Source organism: Carassius carassius, chromosome 6 (assembly GCF_963082965.1).
Source record: "Carassius carassius chromosome 6, fCarCar2.1, whole genome shotgun sequence".
Classification (NCBI taxonomy): domain Eukaryota; kingdom Metazoa; phylum Chordata; class Actinopteri; order Cypriniformes; family Cyprinidae; genus Carassius; species Carassius carassius.
The window spans coordinates 2,585,713-2,609,556 of NC_081760.1; the positions used below are offsets into that span (position 1 = coordinate 2,585,713).

The following is a 23,844-nucleotide window of genomic DNA, read 5'->3' on the forward strand; positions in this document are numbered from 1 at the left end:
CTTTTATGCTCTGAAAACTTATTTTATGCACTTCATTAGTGGGCTGCTTAATTTATGAACTCGTGAAAATTAAGTTTTACTGTACTGTGAGCTGGTCCTTAACATTATCATAACAGAAAACCTAATCCTCGATTTTTTTTTTTTTTTTTTTTTTTTTTTTTTTTTATAACTATAGCCTATTAACAACTATTAGGCACTCAACATGCTTATTAGCCTATTGTTAGCGAGTAAATGACGTTAAGGGTGGAATGATGTTTGTTATCTTCAGAAGTGGTGTCAGTGATCCCTGTGAGTCATATTTATAGCACAGCTCTACCTATATACAAGCGCGCGTGATGACGCACCTCAAATGCAAATGTCAAATGCAAACCTGACGCTTCCCGGGGGATCTGAGGGAAGGCTGAAGTCTTTCTATTTTTCTAGTGTTTAAATTGTTCAACCACTCCCTGCTGTGACTGTGAACAGAGGTTTCGTATATCCCGCCCTCCCTGGAGTTCTGACACACAACGCCCCATCTCATTGCCACTAGGATAACCACCTCGCCTGTTGTGGCAAACGGGGCAGTTTTAACCAGCCAACACCATTTGTGGATTTATGTAAAAGTGTCAGAAGCTCAGGAGAGCGAGGGGACGCGAATTCCAGACTTTCGGACACCGATCTGCCGGGTTCACCTGTACAGGTAAGCGGTGAAGGGCGGTGTTTCAGTTCAGAAACAGGTGTTACTCGCAACATTCAGGGAGTGCGGATAAATTAGCCTTCGCTATTTTTTTCCAGGTAGAGTAGGCTACAGTTAGTTGTGCCCTTTGGGTTCTGGATTATTTTAAGAAGATGGGTGTTCATTTAAATGTTCGCTCTGCTGCATATGACATGTTCTGAGGTCTCGGTATTTAATCGAAACTGAGCTCGCGTTCATGATAGGGCTTTTATATAATACAGTATCATGGTATGACCGAGAACCTGTCACATGATGATGTTTTTAAATGGTTTCCTAGAGATCGAGGAACAGGTGAACGCTTGGGACGTGATCTCAAGGTTTACCTCCTCACTTTTACCGGCCCCATTCATCAATATTTAACCGGCCAGCGATAGTTTAACAGACGGTCTCTCACCGTAAGACTGACATTTAACTCCTGCTGTGTATAAGAAACTAAAATAAGAGATAATGTCAGTTCTGAATGAAAAGTGTCATCGTGGTCTCCGGTGTGTTTTTATTTGTTATCTTCATTTTGTTGTAAAGAATGACATTTTTGTACAAGTGGCTCAGTTTGTGGTTTCTAACTGACTGTAAACTTTGTGATGTAATATTTTTGTTGCATACACATACTTGTGAAATTCACACAACGTCGGGTTATAGGTCTATTAAGTTCCTTTTTTGTGGGTTAATACAGATAGAAAAAAAGTTTTATGTACATGGGTCCTATATGATGAAGAAACCTTTTAAAACTCTTATTTAAGATGTGCACTTAAAAACATACATCCAGGCGCACACGCTAATGTATGAATATACATCTCTTTCTCTCTCTCTCTCTCTCTCTCTCTCTCTCTCTCTCTCTCTCTCTCTCTCTCTCTCTCTCTCTCTCTCTTAATTTGAGAGAGCCCAAATTAAAGATGCCAAGTCATGTAACCAGTGAAAAGTGTAATTAAAATGTATTTTTAGATTTACATTTCTTAATGCTGTTGCATTTGCCTTGAACAAAACCTGTTTTTTTTTTCATTAAGATGAAAAAAAAAAAACTTAATGTCATTGACACAGTAACGAGGGTTTACAGGGGTCTTCTCTGTTTTATGGCTTTTTTTTGTCACATGACAACATCACTGCCTGCATGCATAGTTATGCTACACTCATTATTTAGACATTACCTAACCTTTTTCAAATATTTATAATTTAATACTATAGTTAAGATATAAATCAAATAAAAACAAATGGTAATGCCAAATTAGCTGCCAAAATTAAATATATATCAAAACATAAAATTTGCATAAGCTAATTTGAAAAATTGATAACAGTTTTATTATAGAGCATGTGTACTTAACTTAATAGATCCAGGCCAAAAGAAACAAGCATGCTCAACCTGGGTGAATGCAAGCATGATTGTGCTAATATTAATGCCATGCACAGAAAATTCAAGATCAATAGCTAAAAATTGACTCACTTAAGTGCTGGGTGAGTGTCCCTTTTTAATGTAGTGCAAAAAAATAAATAATAATAAAAAAGTAATATGAAAAACTCTCACCTCTTCTCATAGAGCTCTAATTAATTAATTATAATTTTTTTAATCTTAACAAAGTGGTATGATTTAGAGGGCATTTAGTAAATGTGTGTGTGGCAGGGGGAAGGGAAGATCCTGTTAGACCAGTTTAAAGTCTGTTGCTCCATTAGCACCTGTTGTTTGGACTCCACCTCACGGTCGGCTGTCATGATACCTGTGCGTATATGTTGTGGAATTCTAGAGAAAAGTACTTGGTTTTAATCAGAAAAGGTGTGTAATCGCAGAAATCTGATATGCTGGGTTTTTATGGTTTTGTTTATAATTTGGTTTTGGACAGATATTTGTCCTTCACTCTTTGTGTGAGGTATTATTTTTATACACACTAGTCTTATCTGTTTTCCATGACATTTGGATTAGTACTGTAAGATATGATCAGCTCTTTAGTCCTCTTGTGAATAGAGGACATCTTTTCCTTGAAAAGGATGTGGCCTAGTGGCTTTTGCATTCCTTTACATATTAAAAGTCCATTCGAAGTCTCAAACCACACGCAAAGCATCCATTCGCCAATCTCTTATTTTCACTAACATCATTTTTTCCTGGTATGTAATGTCTTTAGTGGGGGTCATAGATGACGGTTTGATCATTAAGCTCGAACTGCGTTAAGCATAGGCCTTCTACAATGTAAGGTTCTAGAATGAGGTTATTAATAGACGTCTGTAGTATTTAATTTATGTGACCATAGTGAAAAATTCAAAATTTTGATCAAGTTCATTTGTTGCCTAATCTAGAAGAAAAAGGCCTGTCATGGTTCAGTTCACCACAACTGATTTTATGAATCGTCTACTATTTGTTCAGTCTTAAAGTATCAAAAATAAAACCAAAAGCACATACAGTATGTATTGTTTGGTGAACACCATAAAAGCTTATTTTCGTGTGCAGGGAAATCCTCCATTATGGTTAGAAAAACCCAGATACCCCTGATACACATTTGCTCTGATCACACTGTATGTGTTGTTTGGATTTGCTCTCTGATTGTCTGGTTGTTCATTCTCTCTTATCAGGTATCACAATCATCATAATGTGTCACGTGATCAAAATGCACATGTGTTAATGTTTATTCACGTCTGTAAGGCATGTAAAATGTCATGATGATAACATCAAGCCATGCCTACTTATGTAGATAACCTGTGACTCCTAGAAAGTTCTTCTTCATGAACTTTTAGTCTGACAAATGCACTTGTAAATGTAAAATTCGATGTTTCTTGTTAAAATGTTACTTTGTCTGTTTAAGGAATATATATAAAGATATGAAATGGTGCTAAATAACAAACGCACTTAAGTAAAATATTGTTTTAATAAAAGTATTAACTTAAGCAGCATGGCAAACAAATTCATAACACTCCAAGCTTTTGGGTATGACAGCAAAGCCTGGGCATTTATTCATCCAATATTTACTCTTTTTTTTTTGGCCATTTAGATCCCAAAAGTTATGACGACAACAATATTAATCAGTATAAATATCTGCAAAATAGTAATAGGTTATGTTTTTATCGTTTTAGTCTAATGATCGTGTAGTTATAGTTGTTGCATAGCAATATTGTATTGGTCACGGAAGGGAATATTGGTTGAATTTTATTTATTTCATTTTATTGCATTATAAAATAAGAGAATCTGCTTTTATCAGGTGATGTTTGTGTGGCAGCCTAAGCAACAGTGCGATCACGTTATTGGTTCTATCGTTCATCTCAACGTTTTCCATGTGCTTAATAGCGAATGATTCTCCATTCTGATAGACAGGAAACCTAAACCGTCCATTAGTAATACAAGCTATGACGTTGCTAGGGTACAGCTTGACTCGCCATGGCATGGCAACAGTCAACAGTCTGATTTAAAAAAGGTTGTAATACTGATAGCCCACCTAAAACTGAAAGAGCCAAATGGTGGAAGGGTCACGTTAGAAACAATGGCCGTTATTTAAAAGCAGGAGAAATGGGAAATTTACCTCAGCAGCTGGCTTATATGACCTGGGAAACATACCTTCTTAAGTCTACTTGTTCTCCTCAAAGCTTCACTGTGCCTGAACACCACTAAACACTTGTTTGGTATTTACAGGTATTGTTAGGGGTTTCATAGATTTATTTCAACACATTCGATTTGACATGCCTTATTATTTAAGTACAGTCCTTCTTTATAATTTTGGGAGCAGTTTGTAAGCCTTAAACATAACAGCTAGATTCATAGCTTTCACTTTTACTGTCAGGGACATTGATTTTGTTTTTAGGAAAGGCTTTTTCATGCAGCACTGTTGTTTTAGCTATCTGAGGGAAGAGAAATGTGGCAAACCTCATTTGGATGAACTCCCAAATGAAAATACAATTGTTTGAATAGATGCAATTTATAAACGCAGACCACTCAGGGTCCTGTCTGCCTGAGAGACAATGTGGAGACATCATTTCTGAACAGAATAAAAACTACACTTAACCTTTACCTTTTTTTTTTTATGTGCATCTTTGTCTTTCTCCTTTCACATATTGAGATACACCTGTTTATTGGATCCCCAGGCTCATGACCTGCTGTAGGTTATGTGTTTTAATTAAGGTGTGAGACAGAAGTGAGACTTATAGATGACAGACGAGAACACCAAAGCCTTAGGGATTGTGTTTAAAACATGTTGTTAAACTCTAGGGCTGCTAAGGCATGCAGATGTTTCCTGGGCAACAGAGCTAAATTGGTTATTTTTGTTGATTCATTGTATTTTAAGGCTCTTACAACTATTCATTTTTAACTTGCATTACATTAAGAGCAATTAGAATAGTCTTATGACTTAGAAGCATGAAAAGCTAAAAGAGAGATTTGATTATTTAAACTTCAGAAGGAAAAACAAAAAATAAAAGTTTGAAAAAAAAATGTTTTTGAAACAATTCTCAACATTTATTTATTTATTTATTTAACACACTTGTGATGCCTGAATTTATTTAATACACTGAAAACAGTAATATTGTGAAATATTATTGCAATTTAAAATAACCGTTTTCTATTTGATATTATTTTGAAATATAATTTATTACTGTGATGGCAAACCTGCATCATTACTCCAGTCTTCACTTCAGAAATCATTCTAAAATGTGGTATTTCAATAGACCAACATATATTCGAAATATATGTTTTTGTAACAATTGAAAAATCTTCAGTGTCACTTTTGTTCTGTTTACAAGTCCTTGCTGAATAGAAACATGAAAAAAAATTAAACCTGACCCCAAATGATAATGTTTATTAATGTAAATATGTTGTTCATTATTGCGTTTTGTTAAATTGCTACATATACATTAGAATTCTGAAATATAATTCTTCCTTCTGTTCAGCTGGTTGAAAAGAGTGTGGGAAACCTGCCTTGGTTATTTTAACGAAGCCTAAAGATCATATTTGGAAAAATAAATCAAACTGTGTAAACAACTCATGAACATTTCAGTATAGTTATAAGTGTATTTTTTCAGAATGCACAGTGAACTTTGCTCAACATATTAGAGGAAACAATCCACAGTATCATAAGCCTACATATATGACCTCAGTTATGACGCACATTTTCTCAGACACACAGAGAACACAGTGTGTGTCTTGGACTGGCGGGTTGAATCAGTCACTGATTCTAAATGCTATCCCTTTGTATTTGAGCTCAAATGATCTGTAACTACACCCAAAATGAATGATTTAGATTAAAAAAAGAAAAATCTCTTTTATGAGATTTTTGACTCCTAACCCTAAGGTTGTGGGTTTGAGTCTCAAGGCCGGCAATACCACGACTGAGGTGCCCTTGAGCAAGGCACTGAACCCCCAACTGCTCCCCGGGCGCCGCAGCATAAATGGCTGCCCAGTGCTCCGGGTGTGTGTTCACAGTGTGTGTGTGTTCACTGCTGTGTGGGTGCACTTTGGCTGGGTTAAATGCAGAGCATGAATTCTGAGTATGGGTCACCATACTTGGCTGTATGTCAGGAGGAAGCTGTCATGGATGACTCTTTAATTGACCGCTTCAGATGCAGAAGAGTGGGCGTGTTCTGGCAAAGACCCTGACACCCTTACTCCGGCAGCATGGCCCAGTCTGGACGGTGAGATGATCTGCATTCTAACCAAGACTGTGGAGGATGTCGGCCTGGCTTAGTCGGCCCAGAAGAGCCTGCCCACAGCCTACTTGATGAGTGGTACCTGAAAGGTCGCCATCAACAATCCCCCTACTCGGCACATGTTAATTTTTCCAATCTGCCACTCTCACCATTGTTTACGGAGCCCTGCACCGGCCTTGGGGTTAAAAGTCCACGCAGGACAACCTCAGCCATAGAGAACCTTTAATTGAATCTAACTGAGATCAGAGACTCTGACAAGGTTGCATTCCTAGACTCACAAGTCTCTCCCAAAGGACTGTTTGGCCCTTCCATGGACGGGTTTGCCTAGCGGTTAACAGCGGCACAGAAGTTGTTTTCCTACCCTCACCCCCTAGTTGGTGATCGGCCACTCAAAAAACTAAACTACTTGCCATCCAGCTTCAGGCTTGAAAAGTCATCACCCTTCTATCGATCCCCAATTTAGAAGTTAAGCAGGGTCCTCATCCATTCTGCCCAGTTGGCCGCACTCTGTCACATTTTGGCACTCATAGCAGCTCTTTGTATGCTTCGGAGGTTGCTCTAAAGGGCTGCCAATCTCACTGGATAGTCAGTGCTATATTTCTGTTATGCCTCAGTTGGCTTACAGTGTCCTATAGGAGTGAGGGTCTACTCCACCTGTGGGTTGACCGCATCCTGGGTTTGGTCCAGCAGAACTTCTATCTGTGATATTTGTGTAGCCACCAGCTGGTCGTCGCCATTTACCTTCACCAGTTTTTATAACTTGGATGTCCCTGCCCTGCAGGCATGGATTTTGTCAGCTTAATCTACCTGTCCCCCTTTGTAAGTAGGAAAGGTCATGTTATGAAGTCCTCAACCCAGCGGCTTGGGTCTCATTATTAGCCTATGCTTACAGGAGCCCTCAATATGGGCACTCCTGGGTTGGGTCCGCAGAGCGACTTAGTTTTGCACTTGCTTATAGCACGTGTTATTGGATTTGTTCCCCATAGCATGTTAACGCAATGGGAGAGACCATTTTAAAGGGAACTCTCCAATTACTTGAGTAAGCTTGGTTCCCTAAAATAAGGGAATGAGCGTTTCATAGGCTGCCGTGCTATAAGGCTGTAGGTGAGTCGATGACTGTCATTTCAATCAAAAGATTCTTACAAAATGGTAATCAGAGGCGACTTATATAGCAGTCAGCTTTACCCATTTTGGCGGGTTGAAGCGCCATTGTTTTGTGCAGCTACATGAATGTGATCAGATCAGGCTTCAGTATGAGAGTAAACAGGAGTTTCCAGATAGCGTGTTAACGCAATGCTCATTTCCTTATCTCAGGGAACCAAGGTTACGTAATTAGCCAGAGTGTTACATCCCTGGATGTATTATAGGGGATTGGGCGGGAAGGTAACAACTACCATTTATTCCATTTATTGTTTTGTGATAACAGTTCAATTAACAGGAGACCACAATATACTTTCAGTTTGGGGATAGGGTTGTTTAGCATTGCTAATATTGCAACAGGCCCCAGTTATGCTTGCATGGATGCTAAAATGCTTACACTCAAGTATTGATTTGTGTATTTGCTCAGTACAAGGGTCAATGATAGATGGAAGTATATCTAATCATTTGTTGTCCTTCTTTCTGCAGGCATGAAGGCTTTTTTCCAGCTTGCCACATTGCTGTGGTGTTTAACGGCAAGTTTCTCCTGGGCAGCTAAGATTGTGGTAGTTCCTCCAATTATGTTTGAGAGCCACCTTTATATTTTTAAAACCCTGGCCTCTGCTCTCCATGCTGAGGGACATGACACAGTCTTCCTGGTCTCCGAAGGTCGCGAGGTCCCACCTTCCAACCATTATCGTCTCCAGCGCTACCCTGGAATCTTTAACAGCACCTCAGCCGATGACTTCCTCCAATCAAAAGTTCACAACATTTTCTCAGGTCGTCTCACAGCACTGGAACTTTTCGACATCCTTGACCATTATTCTCAAAACTGTGATGCCGTTGTTGGGAGTGCTTCTGTTATGGAGCAGCTAAAACGTGAAAAGTTTGACCTCCTGCTCGTTGATCCTAATGAAATGTGTGGATTTGTTATAGCTCACATCTTGGGTGTCCAGTATGCAGTATTCAGCACAGGACTGTGGTACCCTGCGGAAGTTGGGGCGCCAGCACCTCTGTCTTACGTCCCAGAATTTAACTCTCTACTAACGGACCGTATGTCATTGTTCCAACGGGTAGCTAACACAGCAGTGTACCTTGTTTCCAGATTTGGTGTCCGGTTCCTGGTTTTGCCCAAGTATGATCGCATCATGAGGAAATACAACATCCAGCCATCTGTGTCCATGCATGATCTAGTTCAGAACAGTCGACTCTGGATGCTGTGTACTGACATGGCCCTCGAGTTCCCACGACCCACTCTGCCACATGTTGTCTATGTAGGTGGCATCCTCACCAAACCCCCCAGCCCCTTGCCACAGGTAAGAAACAAGTGGTATTACATTTAAAACATTCTCCAAACATTGTTATGTTACTTTTGCAAAATATTTTTTTGTGGTATCACTTTTAGGTATGCACAAGATAATGCTATGATGGCTCATTAATGCACAGTTTAATTTAAAAAGCAAGCATAACTTTACGGTGGAATCAAGCTACAACACAATGGAAACAAACATATGGAAATGCTCTTAATGGAAGTGTACTTAACCAACTATGCTCAATGCTATGCTATCTCAATGCTAAATTCAACTACCTACTCATTAGTAACTTGTTGATGTGTAAACCTCCCCTTTAAATAATGTGACGCTTCCTTAAAGGGAAAGTTAACCCAGTAATTAAAATTAACCCATGATTTCCTTAAACTCAAGCCACACTAGGTGTATTTGACTTCTTCTGTCAGATGAGTTCAGTCAGAGTTATATGAAAACATGTTCTGGCCTTTCCAAACTTTATAATGGCAGTGAATGGTGGTTGAGATTTTGAAGCCCAAAAAAGTCCATCCAACCATCATAAAAAGTGCTCTACACGGCTCTGGGGGTTTAAATAAATGCCTTCTGAAGCAAAGTGATGCATTTGAGTATGAAAAATATCCATATTTAAAACTTTATAAACCGTAATCTTTAGTTTTCGCAAACTGCTGTACACACGAATACGAGAGAGTGGGATTCCATCGGATGACATAGAATATGGGCATAGCTTAAATTCTGGTGAGAATATGCTAGTCTCGCGAGAACCGAGTTTTGTTTACAGTAAAGGAAAACCAGTCTTCTCTTGGCTTATATCGAAATATTTCTCTACATTTCTAATTTATGACTGGTGTTTTGTTTTGCTCACTCCTTTGCGCTTCCATGTTCACTTCTCACTGGAGCTTACACTACACATATGTCCTATGCTGGAATACCACTCTCTCGTGAATGCATGTATGACAGTTAGCCAGAAGCAAGAGATTATTGTATAAAGTTTTAAATATGGATATTTTTGTCACTTCACATCAGATGGCCTTTATTAAACCTGTGGAGCACATCTTATGGTGGGTGGATGCACTTTTTTGGGCTTCAAAATCTTGATCACTATTCACTACCATTATAAAGCTTTGAGGAGCCAAGACATTTTTTTTTATATAACTCTTGATTGTATTCATCTAAAAGAAGAAAAAATACACCTAGGATTATCTGACATTGGGATTTAATGCAGTTTCCAATGATTTAATAAATTCCTTTTTGAACAGTTTTTATTGTTCCAGTCTTTTTTATGGACACTAGTAATTCACATATATTAATTACTACAGTCGAATGAGCCAGTCAGTTGGAGATGGCCTTTCTCAGCCTTCAAGGTTGCATTAAAATCTAAGATACCGGCACTGTTTAATGCTCTAACAAAATAACACTGAGCTGCCATATTGCTTAATAAGTCTGATTCGTGCAAGTGGTTAATGCTAGGGATAATGAAATAATGAAAACTAAACATTGAACAGTTTTACTGTACCAATCTTTTTTTTATGAACACTTGAATTTTGCATATGGGGCAATACACACAAAGCCAGCTATTGTGCACTCAGCTCATTTTGGTGTGATGCTTCTCAGCCACCATTGAGAGTGTGTTAAAGCGAACATTCAGGCTGTATACTGGAAGTAATGTTCTTATGAAATCCAAATTTAGAACTGAATTGAATGTAGCATTCATTTTATGAACACATGAACTGTTAGCCCTGGTGTTAGGTTTAGCCCACCATCTGGTGTGGCTGAGAAAGGCGAGTTTTGTTGTGGCTGGATTCTGTTGGATTGTGGCTTAGTGTTGTAAAATTATGTGTTTTTTACATTTTGTTGTTCTATGGGCTACTTGGCCACTGTAGTGTTCACTGTCAGAGTAAATGTGCAAAAATTTGGATCAGTTTAAGCAGTAATCTTTGTTTGTTTGCTCTGCAATCCTCTGTTGAGACTACAGTTACAATTTCTATTCCAAAGTTCCCTTGTTCTTTCAGTAAATGCATTGTGTGCACATGCAGTGCTCGTGATGCTTGAGTTCATTAATGGCAATAAAATTACATCATGTGCTGATATGGGGATCGACTGACACAGGAACCTAATTTTCACTTGGCCTCATACAAAATGGCCAATCTCAAAAATTCCACATTCCACTCCCTCAAACAAGTGACCTAGGTCACCTTTCCAGTTTAAAAATCATAGAGTGTTGTGACAAGTCGCTATATAAACATTAAGAGAATATCCAATGTATTTGAGTCATTGTTATCTCTGTGTTAGGCTCTTTTAACCTCTCAATAAAGTCTTGATTTTGCACCAGGGTGTTATGCTCACAAAGGCTGCTCTTATCAATCCGGGTGATTGTGCAGAGCTGTCCACTGAATAGAAGTGGGAGTTCTGAACCTAAGCTTGCACTTTTGGAATACCAAGCGCCCAAATGGCCTCATTGAATGCTGTGGAGCCATAATGCAAATAGTGTGTTTGTAAGTGCAGGGTGTGTGAGTGTGTGTTTATGTGTGTAAATGTGCCCATTGTCGGGTGTGTATGAAGGACACTGAGACCAGTGTGAGGAGCGGACAGTCAGTGCCAGGCCAATTCAGGCTGTTCAGCTGCAGATGGAATCCCTCAAACAGTGAAAAAGCAGGTCTTAGACAAAAACCTGCTCATTCTGAAGCTATGCTAACTGCTAACACAAAAGGCTAAAGACTCTAAATCTAATTAACACCATTCATATTTTTGTGCTAACAATTGCACTACTATCTACTTACCAATGCACTTTAATTTTGAGAACTGCGTTGCTTAGCATTGCTATTATCGAAATTCATAGGCTCATTCATGCTTTAATGTATGATAAATGCTAACACAAAGCCATACTCATCTTAGAGTTTTATTTGACCTTTTTTGAATATGTTAGCAATGTTATAATATAATAATAAAAAGCTAAATCAAAAACATTTGAACCAACGATTTAAAACTAATTAAAAAGTTAAAATGACATACTCATGTTTTTGGTTTAGCACTTATTACTTGTATTACTCTATAATAATTAAGTTCATAATTTGAGGTGTAAATTTGTCTAAATAACCCTTTTTATGTGGGAATGCAATTTCTAGGTGGATGAACTTCTGGTTATGTGTTGCTAATATTTACTCCATGTAAACAGTTTTTTACAGATAGTAACATTACTGGGTTACCGACATTTGTCGTCATTAGGTCTTCAAAGACTGAAAACATCTGTACACAATCTCAGTAAATATTCATAGGTAATATTTGAATTTTATGGCTATGATTAGATATAAAACTTGCTATGGCTATAATAATAAAAACTCTGTGTTTAGTGCTGTGTATGTAAATAAAAATAAACTGTAGTCTTCATAGGTTATTCAAGCTTTTAGTTTGTAAAATTAATTTAAACATTATTCCAAAGTTAAACCAAAAATCATCATCATGCATCATTACTATCATAACTGAATAAGCAAGATGAATAAGCATTCACCAGATTTTTTATTTACCAGAAGTTGGAGACGTGTTGAATGTTATGACAGAATATATTTTCACACACTCAAATGGCTAGCTGTTCCTTTAATATAGAATTATCTGATTAGTCTAGTTTATTTCCCATTTTCGAGTTTAATATTAGCCATACAGTTTCTCCTTTTATTTTTAACTTTGTGTTAATGTTCTGCTTTATGTGTCTTATTAAATCTAAGATTATCTTTTAATACTAAATCCAGCCAAGAGCAGTGAAGGATTTTCTTTTTCTTGTCGGTATTTTTGTTCTGTTAATATTCTGTAATTTATGGATGTGTATATTGTGTGTACAGAATGCAATCTAAGTAATCTTCATTTTTGAATTAACCCAATATTGGTAATTAAAGTAGAATAAAGTGATTCTGTGCTCTATATGCTCCAGATTGCTCTCCATGGATGTACCAAGGTTTAATACATAAAAAAATAAATAAACCCACACAACATGAGGATTTGTCCAGTCTGGCCCTTAATCTAAAATGTGTTAGGCACACCTGGTCAAAGTCTAATTTACACAGCTCTAAAAATAGACACTGACATTTGTACATCACATCACATAGCACTTACAGTAGCAATGAAAATGGCATATGGTTGACATACTGTACTAGGTAAAAGGTTTTGAGAAATCTTGATCGGGATTTCTAAACACGCATTGTGTCTCTGTCAAAGGTAAAGTAGCTTGAGAAATGTCCACACCTTAAAACCATTTAATATTAGGAAACAAATGATTTCACTTGTTTGGAAATTGAAAGTTGTATGTAATGTCCCTTTAAGTCTTGTACAAACTGTGTCACAATGTGCTTCTGAACACTGATACTCCGATAATAAGGTGCATTCTTCAGCCATTTCATTGGATGTTTATAAAAGCAAAGCCTCATAAATCAAGTGTTTAGTACTGTATCACCGTTCTCTTCTGTTCAAAGTAATAACTGTTAAATGGTAATACTATGGTGCTTTGATGTGTACTATAACTACCAGATTCATATACAGTGGTATTTATGTGCATCGGTTATTTTATATTTCTGGTCCCTTTTTACTTTTAATTAATATATTCAAATGAAATTATATTTACAAATCAGAAAAAAAAATAATAATTTAGATGCTAATTTTGATTTCCGTATGATGCTGAATTGCTTTGTCTTGTGAATATAGAGAGCACAAATTTGTTGTGTATTTTTTTTTTTAATTGTGTATTTGATCTGTGTGTGTACAGGAGTTTGAAGCCTGGGTGAAGGAAACAGATGAACATGGTTTCGTAGTGGTGTCGTTTGGTGCAGGAGTTAAGTATCTGTCAGATGACATTGCTCGGAAACTTGCAGGAGCCTTGAGCCGTCTTCCCCAGAGAGTCATCTGGAGGTACTGCCATTCCATTCATTTCCTCTTTCATGTGATCAGTGAACCATTTTGCCAACAGAACAAATCACCTGCGTATCTCTCCATTATAGTTTATTATGTCACATAGTATTCATTGGCAACTGAACTGTGCTGGTGGGTCACTCATAAGTTAGTTATGGCTACAGCGAACTATTTTGTTTTCCATTTCCAAACCTGTAAACCCTCATTCAAAATGATCTGATGGTTTTGTTAGACTTTCCATTGGTTTCTAAATGCAAAACTTGATGCATTCATTTCGGACTAAAGCATTGTATGGATTCACGTGTACAGTAATTTACTGAGAGTGTTGTCAATAATTATGATGAATCTCAGTATGTTTGTATTAAATCCCAATCAGTTATCATCCTTTGTTGGCAGTGGAGGGACATTTGATCCTTTGAGATGGTAGTACATAAGTCATGATCATACCTAGCCCGGCACATTGATACCAATTTAATCTCAAATACCAGTGAAAACTTGATCAAGTGCTGTAACATCATTTTAAATTCAATTTCTTCCAGTGGTAATTGGGTGAAAATAGGAAGTTAATCTCACACTGAAATTGGTTTAATGTTTATGTAGGCCAATACCTTTGATGTTCAGTTTACATCAAATCAATGTCATGTCAAGCTTTTGATGTCAGTTTGATTTACATACAGTATTTGACCATTTGTGTGACGTCAATTTTGATGTCAATTTGATGTCTTTTCAACATCAGTTGCCCACTGGGTAGGTGTTTTATACTTTCTGTATAAAACAAAGTTTTATACATATTATAGCTCTGTGTGAGGAATAGTGAAAAATGTAACTTTACCACAAATATAGAAACACTTTAATGATAATAATGATAATTTTGCAATCAATAAAGCTGGAAAGCCTCAGTCACCATAATGGATTCATTGCATGGAAAAGACCAACTACAAATGTCCTACCCTGGAAGAAATAAAGTTAAGCATGTTTGGAACCGTATAATGGGTTACTAAATAATGTACATTTTTATTTATTTCATTTTTAAGGGAATGATTTGTTTACTTTAAATACTGTATTAATATTAAAATGGCTTTATATTAAGAAGAATTGATAAAATATTGTAAACTTTCCCATTAATTGATTCATTTTGTTTCTCTATGCTTACATTCAAATGCCCTTTTATGGTTCTTTCCTCTTTAGCTTCTCCTAAGTGAACTTGCATGCTTACGTATAAATGAGCAGCACCTTTTGTTGTCATATGCACTCATATTGTCATGACTCCCGTAGTCATGCCATATAATCTCAGTTGTTTTCTTGTGTCCATGCAAATGTGCCAAGGCAAGACTTTACTAATGAGGAGACTGTTGGGAGCGCAAATGCCCAGGGAACACAAACATATACTGTGCAGATAGGTAGACACACTTCTGTGAGCCTCAGCAATATATAACACTCTTGTTACGTATTCATACATGAAGTCATGAACATATGGTCTTAACTCTTTCTCTCTCACAGTGTGCATAGATTCTAGTAATGGCTATTAGAGTCGCTGACTGCTGTTGGGTTTCTTAGTAACTGTAGAATGTTTGTCGTTAGGTTTGGCACATACTGGCCTTTAGATTGTGTGTGTTTGCTCACAAGAGACGGATCTTGACTAAATCTCAAACCAGACTTTATGATAAAAGCTTAATTTAATCTCCACTGAAGAACTCTTGTTGTATTGTTAGTTTAATTAGCAGATGTGTGAGGATTTATTTCTTAAAGCCAACATGAAATCACATGCTCAAGTAACATTTCTTATAATTATCATTATTTTAAAATCAATCCCAACGCACACTTTTGAGCAGTGGTTTGTGTTCCTGGTGTTTTTGTACTCCGTTTATCAGTGCATGCTTTAAAGAAAAATAGTTTGTCCTTATAATATGAAAATAATTCCCTTTTTCTGCTGATGTCATTTAAGCCATATGGTCAGCAAAAAATGCCAACCACAATAGCATTATACAATAGATATTTAGGCTACTGTTGTAGGTAAAGCAACCGTTCAATTATGTTGCTAATAGTTACCACAATAATTTACTTCCGCATCCAGGTCCCATCCTACATTGTTCACTGCTCTTTGTATATTCATTTTCATTTGGAAATCCATCACTTTACATAATCAAATAGGTTGCGAATACAGTTTCATGTTTCTCAAAAGTACAATGGTTGTATCTCTTGATGTATTCATCAAACCTAATGTTTATATGTAATATATGTCATGCATTACTGCAGAAGCATTAAGTAATGTATAAGCTTTATAAGGTAGAAGGAAATCATCTGGTCTGTTACTAGCTGATTGTCTCATCTTCTGCCTTTTATTTGCCTTCTAAATGTACGGTTTTTTTTATGAATCTGATCTATGCATGCAAATTATATTGTCTCTGTCTCTCTCATACTTTGTCTCTAATGTGCTTTCCAAAGAATACCTCACTCCCCTGATCTCACTCATATCTATGAATCTTTGAATAACTAACCAATTGTTCATTCTTATCAACTGATGATTGTCTCATCCGCTAGCCCTAGATGAGCTAAAAGCTCTTTACTATTTTTAAAGAGCTGCCTGCATCTTACTGAGTTCAATTTCTCTGCAGGTTCTCTGGAGTTCCTCCTTCCAATCTTGGCAACAATACTAAACTAGTGGAGTGGATGCCACAGAACGACCTGTTGGGTAAGTATCGTCTTATCTCTCACTAAATTCTCAGAAATGCATATGAAGTAAAAAAAAAAAAAAAAGTTCCAGTAAAAATGACAAAACACTCTCCATACATTACCATTCAAAAGTGAGAATCCTGAAAAAAAATTGCATCATAATTTTAACAAAAACATAAATAATATTAATAATAAATATTAAATTATTAATTAAAAAATGTTTTGGAGCACCAAATTGGCTTATTAGAATGTCTTCTTAAGTACTGTAAATACTAACTTGTTATAAGGCTTTTTTGTGCAGTATATGTGTGAGGGAGAGAGAGCTCATCCTCCTCTCTGCTCTTTTCTGGATCTCTTGGATAATGTCTCTGTTGTATTAGAAGACACAAAGCCTATGCATGTGTTTGTTTGAATGAATGAGCTTCTGTTTCATTGTGCACCATGGGCTTGAGGTCACAGAGTGCCTTTCTGTATCCATCGTTATTTCTTTTCTCTCTTTCTCTTACTGTCTTTCTGCTGTCTGCCACACTTCCTGTTCCCTGATGACCTAGTCGATGCATCCTGTGCTTTGATCTTCCATCAGTTTGGATTGCTCATCCCACCAGAGATAACGACAAGAAAAAATGTCTGATACTCAAAGTCGGTAGACAGAACGGACCCAAAGCATTTCTTCTCTAAGGACCCGCAGCTATTCAACACAAACACTTACTTGTCTAAAGATCAGCTGGACTGAACTTCAAGATCAATGACCCATGATCAACACTGTCAAAATAAATAACAGTTTAAATTCCATTTTTAATCAGAGCCTGAAATGCACTCACACATACTTTATGGAGCTGTATGCATTAAATGAAACCGCCCTGCCTCATGTTAGTACCAGTGAGGGAGTGGTACACACCCTACCCCATCTGTGAGAAACCTCGGACAAATTTACAAAAACGTATGCAAATGTCCCTTTGATTTTCCTGTGTGTCTTTAAATGTATTTTTTAAAGAGATATAAGGGCATTCTATGAGCTAATGTACAACTAGTGACTCTAAAAGGTCAATAAAACTCTTTGTTAATTGTGACTCATTCAGAGGAAGAAGTGTTAGCATGTATATATGAGCGGAGTGGAGTGGGAGCAGAGCGAGGAGCGGAGCACCGGGATTTTTGACTGGAGTGAAGAGTGAATTTTTCGCAGCATCTGGGTTTTCACTCGCTCCGAGTGTGCTCCACCACTGCTCCATCACGAGCATAATAAATGCCAACAGCCTATAATATAACCGCATTTTATGAGGAATTTATTCATTAAACGTTAACTAGCTTGACAGATGAAGGTGAAGGTTATTATGAAGGCACTGGATGAGTGTGGAAGGTTAAATCTCAAGCATGTTTTTTTTGTTTTTTTTTTGTAGAGGATGTGGATACTCTATATTGTTTGGTTAAATTCACGTTTTAAACAGTTTATTGTACATGTAGTTAATCTTCGCTCTAAACTGATGTGCTGCTACATTGTTGCACACATGCACATAAATTCACATATAAGGCATAGATTAGACAAACAAAAAAATAATCAGGATTACCAAAAAATGTCAAAGCTGTCCTGTGATTTATCAGCTTAAAATGGAACAGTTACAGCATATTCTTTAGAAAACTGAATTTAACAGTAATTTAATGCAACGTACTGTAGTGGCAGGTTTTGCATGGATGAGACCACTAAAAATCTAGTTTTCTGTTATTAAATCTACTTTAGTGGATTTCTTTCATAGCGATTTGTATTAAAGAAACCATAGTTATTAATGTTACCATATTAATGTTAATGTTGTTATATAGTCTCACTTAAAATACCACATTTAACTCTTTCCCGGCCACTGACAGAATTTTCTGGCTTTCTGTGTTATCACTGTGTATGGTAGGGGTGCTGTTACACGTCTTCTGATAGTACTGAGAGTACTGAATCTCTGGATCAAAACACAGGTGAAGAAGAAGCAGAAACAAGCGAACGTGTGTAAGCAGAAGCATATATAACGTGATCATCAAAGGTCAATGTTGATACAGGAAGTGGTTTAGCTTTGGGTGTTGATGGAAGCAAATGACGCCATCTATATTAAGATCATTGTTCTGAATCCCATCCAGACATAGTTTTTGACAAAAATGCATTTTTCTCAGCTTTTTGTTCACTTTTTATTTTATTTTTTACGTGCCCATATTCATGAGTTGCTAAAAAAATAATAATAATGCATGAAACTAGATTAAACTTTTTTTCTGTTCTTTCTTTTCACTTTGACAAATTGCATGTTCAGATATTCATACAACAAAACAAAAAGCAGTTGCCATGAAAATTTTGTGAAAATTATAAAAAATGCTGGTGGCAGCTGGCAACTTGAAAAAAAAATGCTGGCAGGGAAAGAGTTAAACAACAATTGCTATGTAGAGACGGTGGTAAATGTTGGCATTTCATGACAAATTGCACATTTTCCATAATAGTTGTCTTTTCTCTCACACTCTATTCAATTCAATTCAATTCAAGTTTATTTGTATAGCGCTTTTTACAATACAAATCGTTACAAAGCAACTTTACAGAAAATTATGTTTCTACAATATTTAGTAGTAGCTAGTAGTTTGTGCACGTTTGACAGGATTTTAGAAAAATAAAAATAATAATAATAATAATAATACAAGACGTAGTCAGCTAGACGATGAACTATCAATATTATTAATTAATAGTAATTATAGGATGCAGTCACACATGTAGCAATAATTGTTAGTTCTGTTTGTTGATTCAAGGTTAGCATCATCTGGGGTCCTCTGAGGGTCAGCATCATCTCTTCTCAGGTGTTCTGGATCCAGACTGGAGCTTGTGTAAATCCTAGTTACCACGGGATGTAAATCCCGTGGCAAAACATAGAAACAAAATAGAGACATCATTAGCATAGCTGCTGATCCAACAAAGTAAAATTAGTTTAACCCAAGCTAAAGAATAAAAATGCAGATGCAACTACACTCACAATTTAAGAGATACATTATTCGAATGCTTGGCGAAAGAGATGCGTTTTTAATCTAGATTTAAACAGAGAGAGTGTGTCTGAACCCCGAACATTATCAGGAAGGCTATTCCAGAGTTTGGGAGCCAAATGTGAAAAAGCTCTACCTCCTTTAGTGGACTTTGCTATCCTAGGAACTACCAAAAGTCCAGCGTTTTGTGACCTTAGGGTGCGTGATGGGTTGTAGCGTGGTATAAGGCTAGTTAGGTACGCAGGAGCTAAACCATTTAGGGCCTTATAGGCAAGTAATGATAATTTGTAACTGATACGGAACTTAATAGGTAGCCAGTGCAGAGACTGTAAAATAGGGGTAATATGATCATATTTTCTTGACCTGGTAAGGACTCTAGCTGCTGCATTTTGGACGACCTGTAGCTTGTTTATTGACGAAGCAGGACAACCACCTAGAAGTGCATTACAATAGTCCAGTCTAGAGGTCATGAAAGCATGAACTAGCTTTTCTGCATCAGAAACAGATAACATGTTTCGTAGCTTGGCAATGTTTCTAAGATGGAAGAATGCGGTTTTTGTAACATTGGAAATATGATTTTCAAAAGACAAATTGCTGTCCAATATAACACCCAGATTTCTGACTGTAGAGGAAGTAACAGTACATCCGTCTAGTTGCAGATTGTAATCTACAAGATTCTGTGTGGTGTTTTTTGGTCCAATAATTAATATCTCTGTCTTATCCGAATTTAATTAACACTCTATCTCTTATTCACCTACAGGCCACACAAACACACGGGCCTTCTTGAGCCATGGGGGCTTGAACAGCATCTATGAGGCCATGTATCACGGCGTGCCCGTGGTGGGGGTTCCACTGTTTGGAGATCACTATGACACCATGACGCGAGTTCAGGCCAAAGGCATGGGCATAATGCTTGAGTGGAAAAGGATGAGTGAAGAAGACCTTTACACTGCCATGGTTAATGTCATTACAGACACAAGGTAATTCACGTGTACAAAATGCCTGAATAAAGTTAATTACACACACACACACACACACACACACACACACACACACACACACACACACACACACACACACACACACACACACACACACACACACACACACACACACACTTTAACCACTGTAAAACGTCTGTTAAAAAACAGGTAATACAAGTCCAAACCCTCATTGACAGAGCTGAGTTAATCTTTAATGACTGTGGAATTGGGGTTACTCAAGTTTAATGATAAACGGGACCTACCGAAGACCCTGCAATAGTGTCAATATTTGCAGATCCATAGTGCTTTAACAAATAATGTAGAAATGTAGCTTAAAAAGGGGTTTAGCTGTATTAAAGCTCAGTTTTCCCCCCAAAATAACCGTTCTGTTATCATTTAGTTACCCTCGTGTATTTCCAAACCTGTATGAGTTTCTTTCTTGCGGAGAACACAAAAATAGATATTTAGCAGAATGTCCGAGTTTTTTTTTTTTTTTTTTTTTTTTAAATCTAAGTGGATGGTGGATTGAAGGCCATTAAGTTACTCAAGAAAGACCTTTATAATGATCACTATACATTTTTTCTAATTATTATTTATATATTTTCAACTATTCATATTAACTAATTCTTTTGATTGAACTCCGAACCTGAATTACAGATCAAGATTAGAGACTATGGAACAGTGCCATCTTGTGGCCTTTATATCAAGATCAACATCCTGTTGGTGATATATATGTGCAGTCTCAGATGTTTTGAAACCTCTCCATCTCTCTTTCTGTTAAGGTATCGTGAGCGAGCACAGCTGCTGTCTCAGATTCATAAAGATCAGCCTGGTCATCCAGTGAATCGGGCGGTTTACTGGATTAGCTATATACTGCGTCATCGTGGCGCCGACCACCTCCGCTCTGCAGTCTATGAGATCGCCACCTACCAGTATTTCTTATTGGATGTCGCTGTGGTGATAGGAGTGTGCCTGCTTCTCCTTGGCTACTTGTTATTCCGAATAGGCAAGTGCATCCGGTCACGAATGGTGCGCGGTTCATCTCCGGAAGAGAAGGTGAATGGACATTGTCATAATGGAATTCCAAATGGCAAGCACAAAAGAAATGGCCATGTTAGAAGTACGGAGAAGAAACTAAAGTAAAGCACTAGGAGAAATCAAAACTAACGCTTCACTAAAAAGAAGAATTAACTACTCTTCACTCAAAGCAGGGCCTATCCAGGAAATAAATAAATGGGTCATTAAAGTAACAAACCAACCATTATAACAACAAACTGTAACTGGGAAGCCAAAGTAAGGAAGAATGGAAGAAAACCAGAAAACATAAACGGAAAGCTCCTGAGAATATATATTTTTTTCTCCCCTGTTGAATGGAGATAACGTTCACTTGTAGTCCTGACTGTTGAGTTTATCCTTGTGGAAAAAGCAACAGTTTTTGAAGTTTAGGACATAACGAGAAGCTATCATGCTAGGGGGCATCAGGTTTTACTACATCCAAATACAACAGAGATCTATATCTATTTATAGAAATGTCATACTTTTTTTGTGCGCTGAATTTAATTTATGTTCTATATTTATGTTTCACGCACTCCATCCCTCCTTTGTTTTAATTTCTTCAGAAATATTAATTCTTGGATGTTAGCAGCGCTAGCAAGCTAGCATATTTGCTAGTGTTTATGTTGCCAGCTTTGCCTTAATCTTTTAATAGAATTTTCAGTCTGCTAACATACAACTTCATTCCTTGTAGAAGCAAATCTGCACTAGTTAATGCTGCTGGTTATGCTAGCTATGTAAAATACTAGAGATTTTGATGGATGGGGATAGTTAAACTTGAAACTTTGTTTCCATTAACAATAATTTTGGAAAGCTACAGTAGGAGCCAGTATACTGGTATACCCATACTATTGTATAGCTCCATGGATGTTTATGTTTTGAAGTTTAAATTTTTCCTCACTGCAATCATCTTTACCGAATGGTTTATATTATTATTCAGCAAATCGTGCTTAGGAGGAACATTTTAGGGGGGTGGGAGGTATATAGCAGGGTGATACTATAATTGGAGATACATTTGGCATTTCATAAAGTTCATAAAACTAACAGAACTTTTTCATTATCCTATTGAAAATATATTACATTTTAATAATTCAGTGCTTGTCAAACACAAGCTCCTTCATTTTTTACTTTTAACGAAAAAACAAACAAACAAACCAGATGTCTTTATGGTATTTTTTGTCAACTCTGTTACGGACAAATTAGGCAATGTGTAGAAATAACAATAAATCATAAAAGGAAAAATCCTTCTTGTATCATTAGACAAACAGTACTTACATTCCAACATTTGAAACTGAGATAATATTTAACCTATGCATACCTTAAAAATAAAAAATAGCTATGTTTTCACAGAACTGTCCACTTGGAGCAAATCTTTTTCATCTGAAAATGTATTGTATAAAATATCCAGTAAAAAAATAAAATAAAAAAGAGAAATGTTGTCGAAATATTATAAGGGTGCATCATATCTCATAATGTTTATGAGATTTTAAACAACAATTATATAGTTTTTTTGTGGAAAATAGATCATAAACAGGGTTGAACTCTATTGTCAGCATTGTTACTTTGGTAACAGAGTTTGACGGTAACAGAACTGACAATTTTATTTTATTTTTGCCAAAATAAAGCACATGGCACTAATGAAATAATGAGTAAAATACCTTTAAATAACCCAATTTGTGATCAGTAATACATTTTGTTTTCCTTTTGATATTGTGGTAACAGTGTTCAGAAGTTCATCGAAATAACGCGTTGTATAAGAACTTTGTAGATTAGATTAAAATATTTTCTCAGAGAGAGCACACAGGCTTTTCAGTGCTTCAGATCTTATCAATGAGGGGAAGTGTCATCATTTCCTGTATCTTACATAGTTGTGGGAGATAATTCTACAAATTTAAAGGCAAAATATAGTACGGTAACAGAGTTGACACGATATTAATGGACACAATTTTATAAGAATTGTTTTTTTTTAAAACAATTTAATTTTGTAGAATTAAGTAAATTAGTATTTAGGTATTTTTTGAAATATTACAAGAAGAAAAGTACAATAAAATATTTTGATTACACGATACATGATGGAAAAAAAGCTCATTCGGACAACATGACATCATGATATTGAGCTATTTAAGACCCTTTTTACACAAATTATTATGTTGTTATTGGCTGTAAGATCTTGTGATTCATAACAATAAGTAACAAATTATTAAAATAATAAAAAATATAACCATTTGGAAAAAAGTAATGACTTCGGATGCCAATTGTACCTGCAATTATAGAATCACCCAGCAGTTATGCGTGCCTTTGTGTGTCTCGATCTCCCAATCAAATTTTTTTTAATTTATTAGAATATGTATCAGACGAGTGTTGTTATCAAAGCAAAAGATTGTTTGCTGATATGTTCCCATAAATCAATAAGCCTAGAGTGACCTGGAGGAATTTGGGACTGTAATGAACATTTCCCATGGTGCTCTACTGG

The 23,844-nt window shown here is 36.6% G+C and overlaps 1 protein-coding gene across 1 annotated transcript; it reads left to right on the top strand.

The window, feature by feature from the left end:
• The first annotated feature begins 283 nt into the window (after positions 1–283).
• Positions 284–22,165, top strand: LOC132142213 (2-hydroxyacylsphingosine 1-beta-galactosyltransferase-like). Its single transcript, XM_059551897.1, has 6 exons — positions 284–679; positions 7,955–8,781; positions 13,523–13,665; positions 16,281–16,357; positions 20,096–20,315; positions 21,101–22,165. The coding sequence occupies exons 2-6, from the start codon at positions 7,957–7,959 to the stop codon at positions 21,459–21,461; spliced, it is 1,626 nt and encodes a 541-aa protein (XP_059407880.1). The 5' UTR covers positions 284–679; positions 7,955–7,956; the 3' UTR covers positions 21,462–22,165.
• The last annotated feature ends 1,679 nt before the right edge of the window (positions 22,166–23,844 follow it).

Bases quoted from the DNA above. Each gene is read 5' to 3' on its own strand.
- LOC132142213 (XM_059551897.1), top strand. From the start codon at position 7,957: ATGAAGGCTTTTTTCCAGCTTGCCACATTGCTGTGGTGTTTAACGGCA. The intron at 8,782-13,522 runs GTAAGAAACAAG...GTGTGTGTACAG, and splicing joins CCCCCAGCCCCTTGCCACAG to GAGTTTGAAGCCTGGGTGAA. The intron at 13,666-16,280 runs GTACTGCCATTC...ATTTCTCTGCAG, and splicing joins CCCCAGAGAGTCATCTGGAG to GTTCTCTGGAGTTCCTCCTT.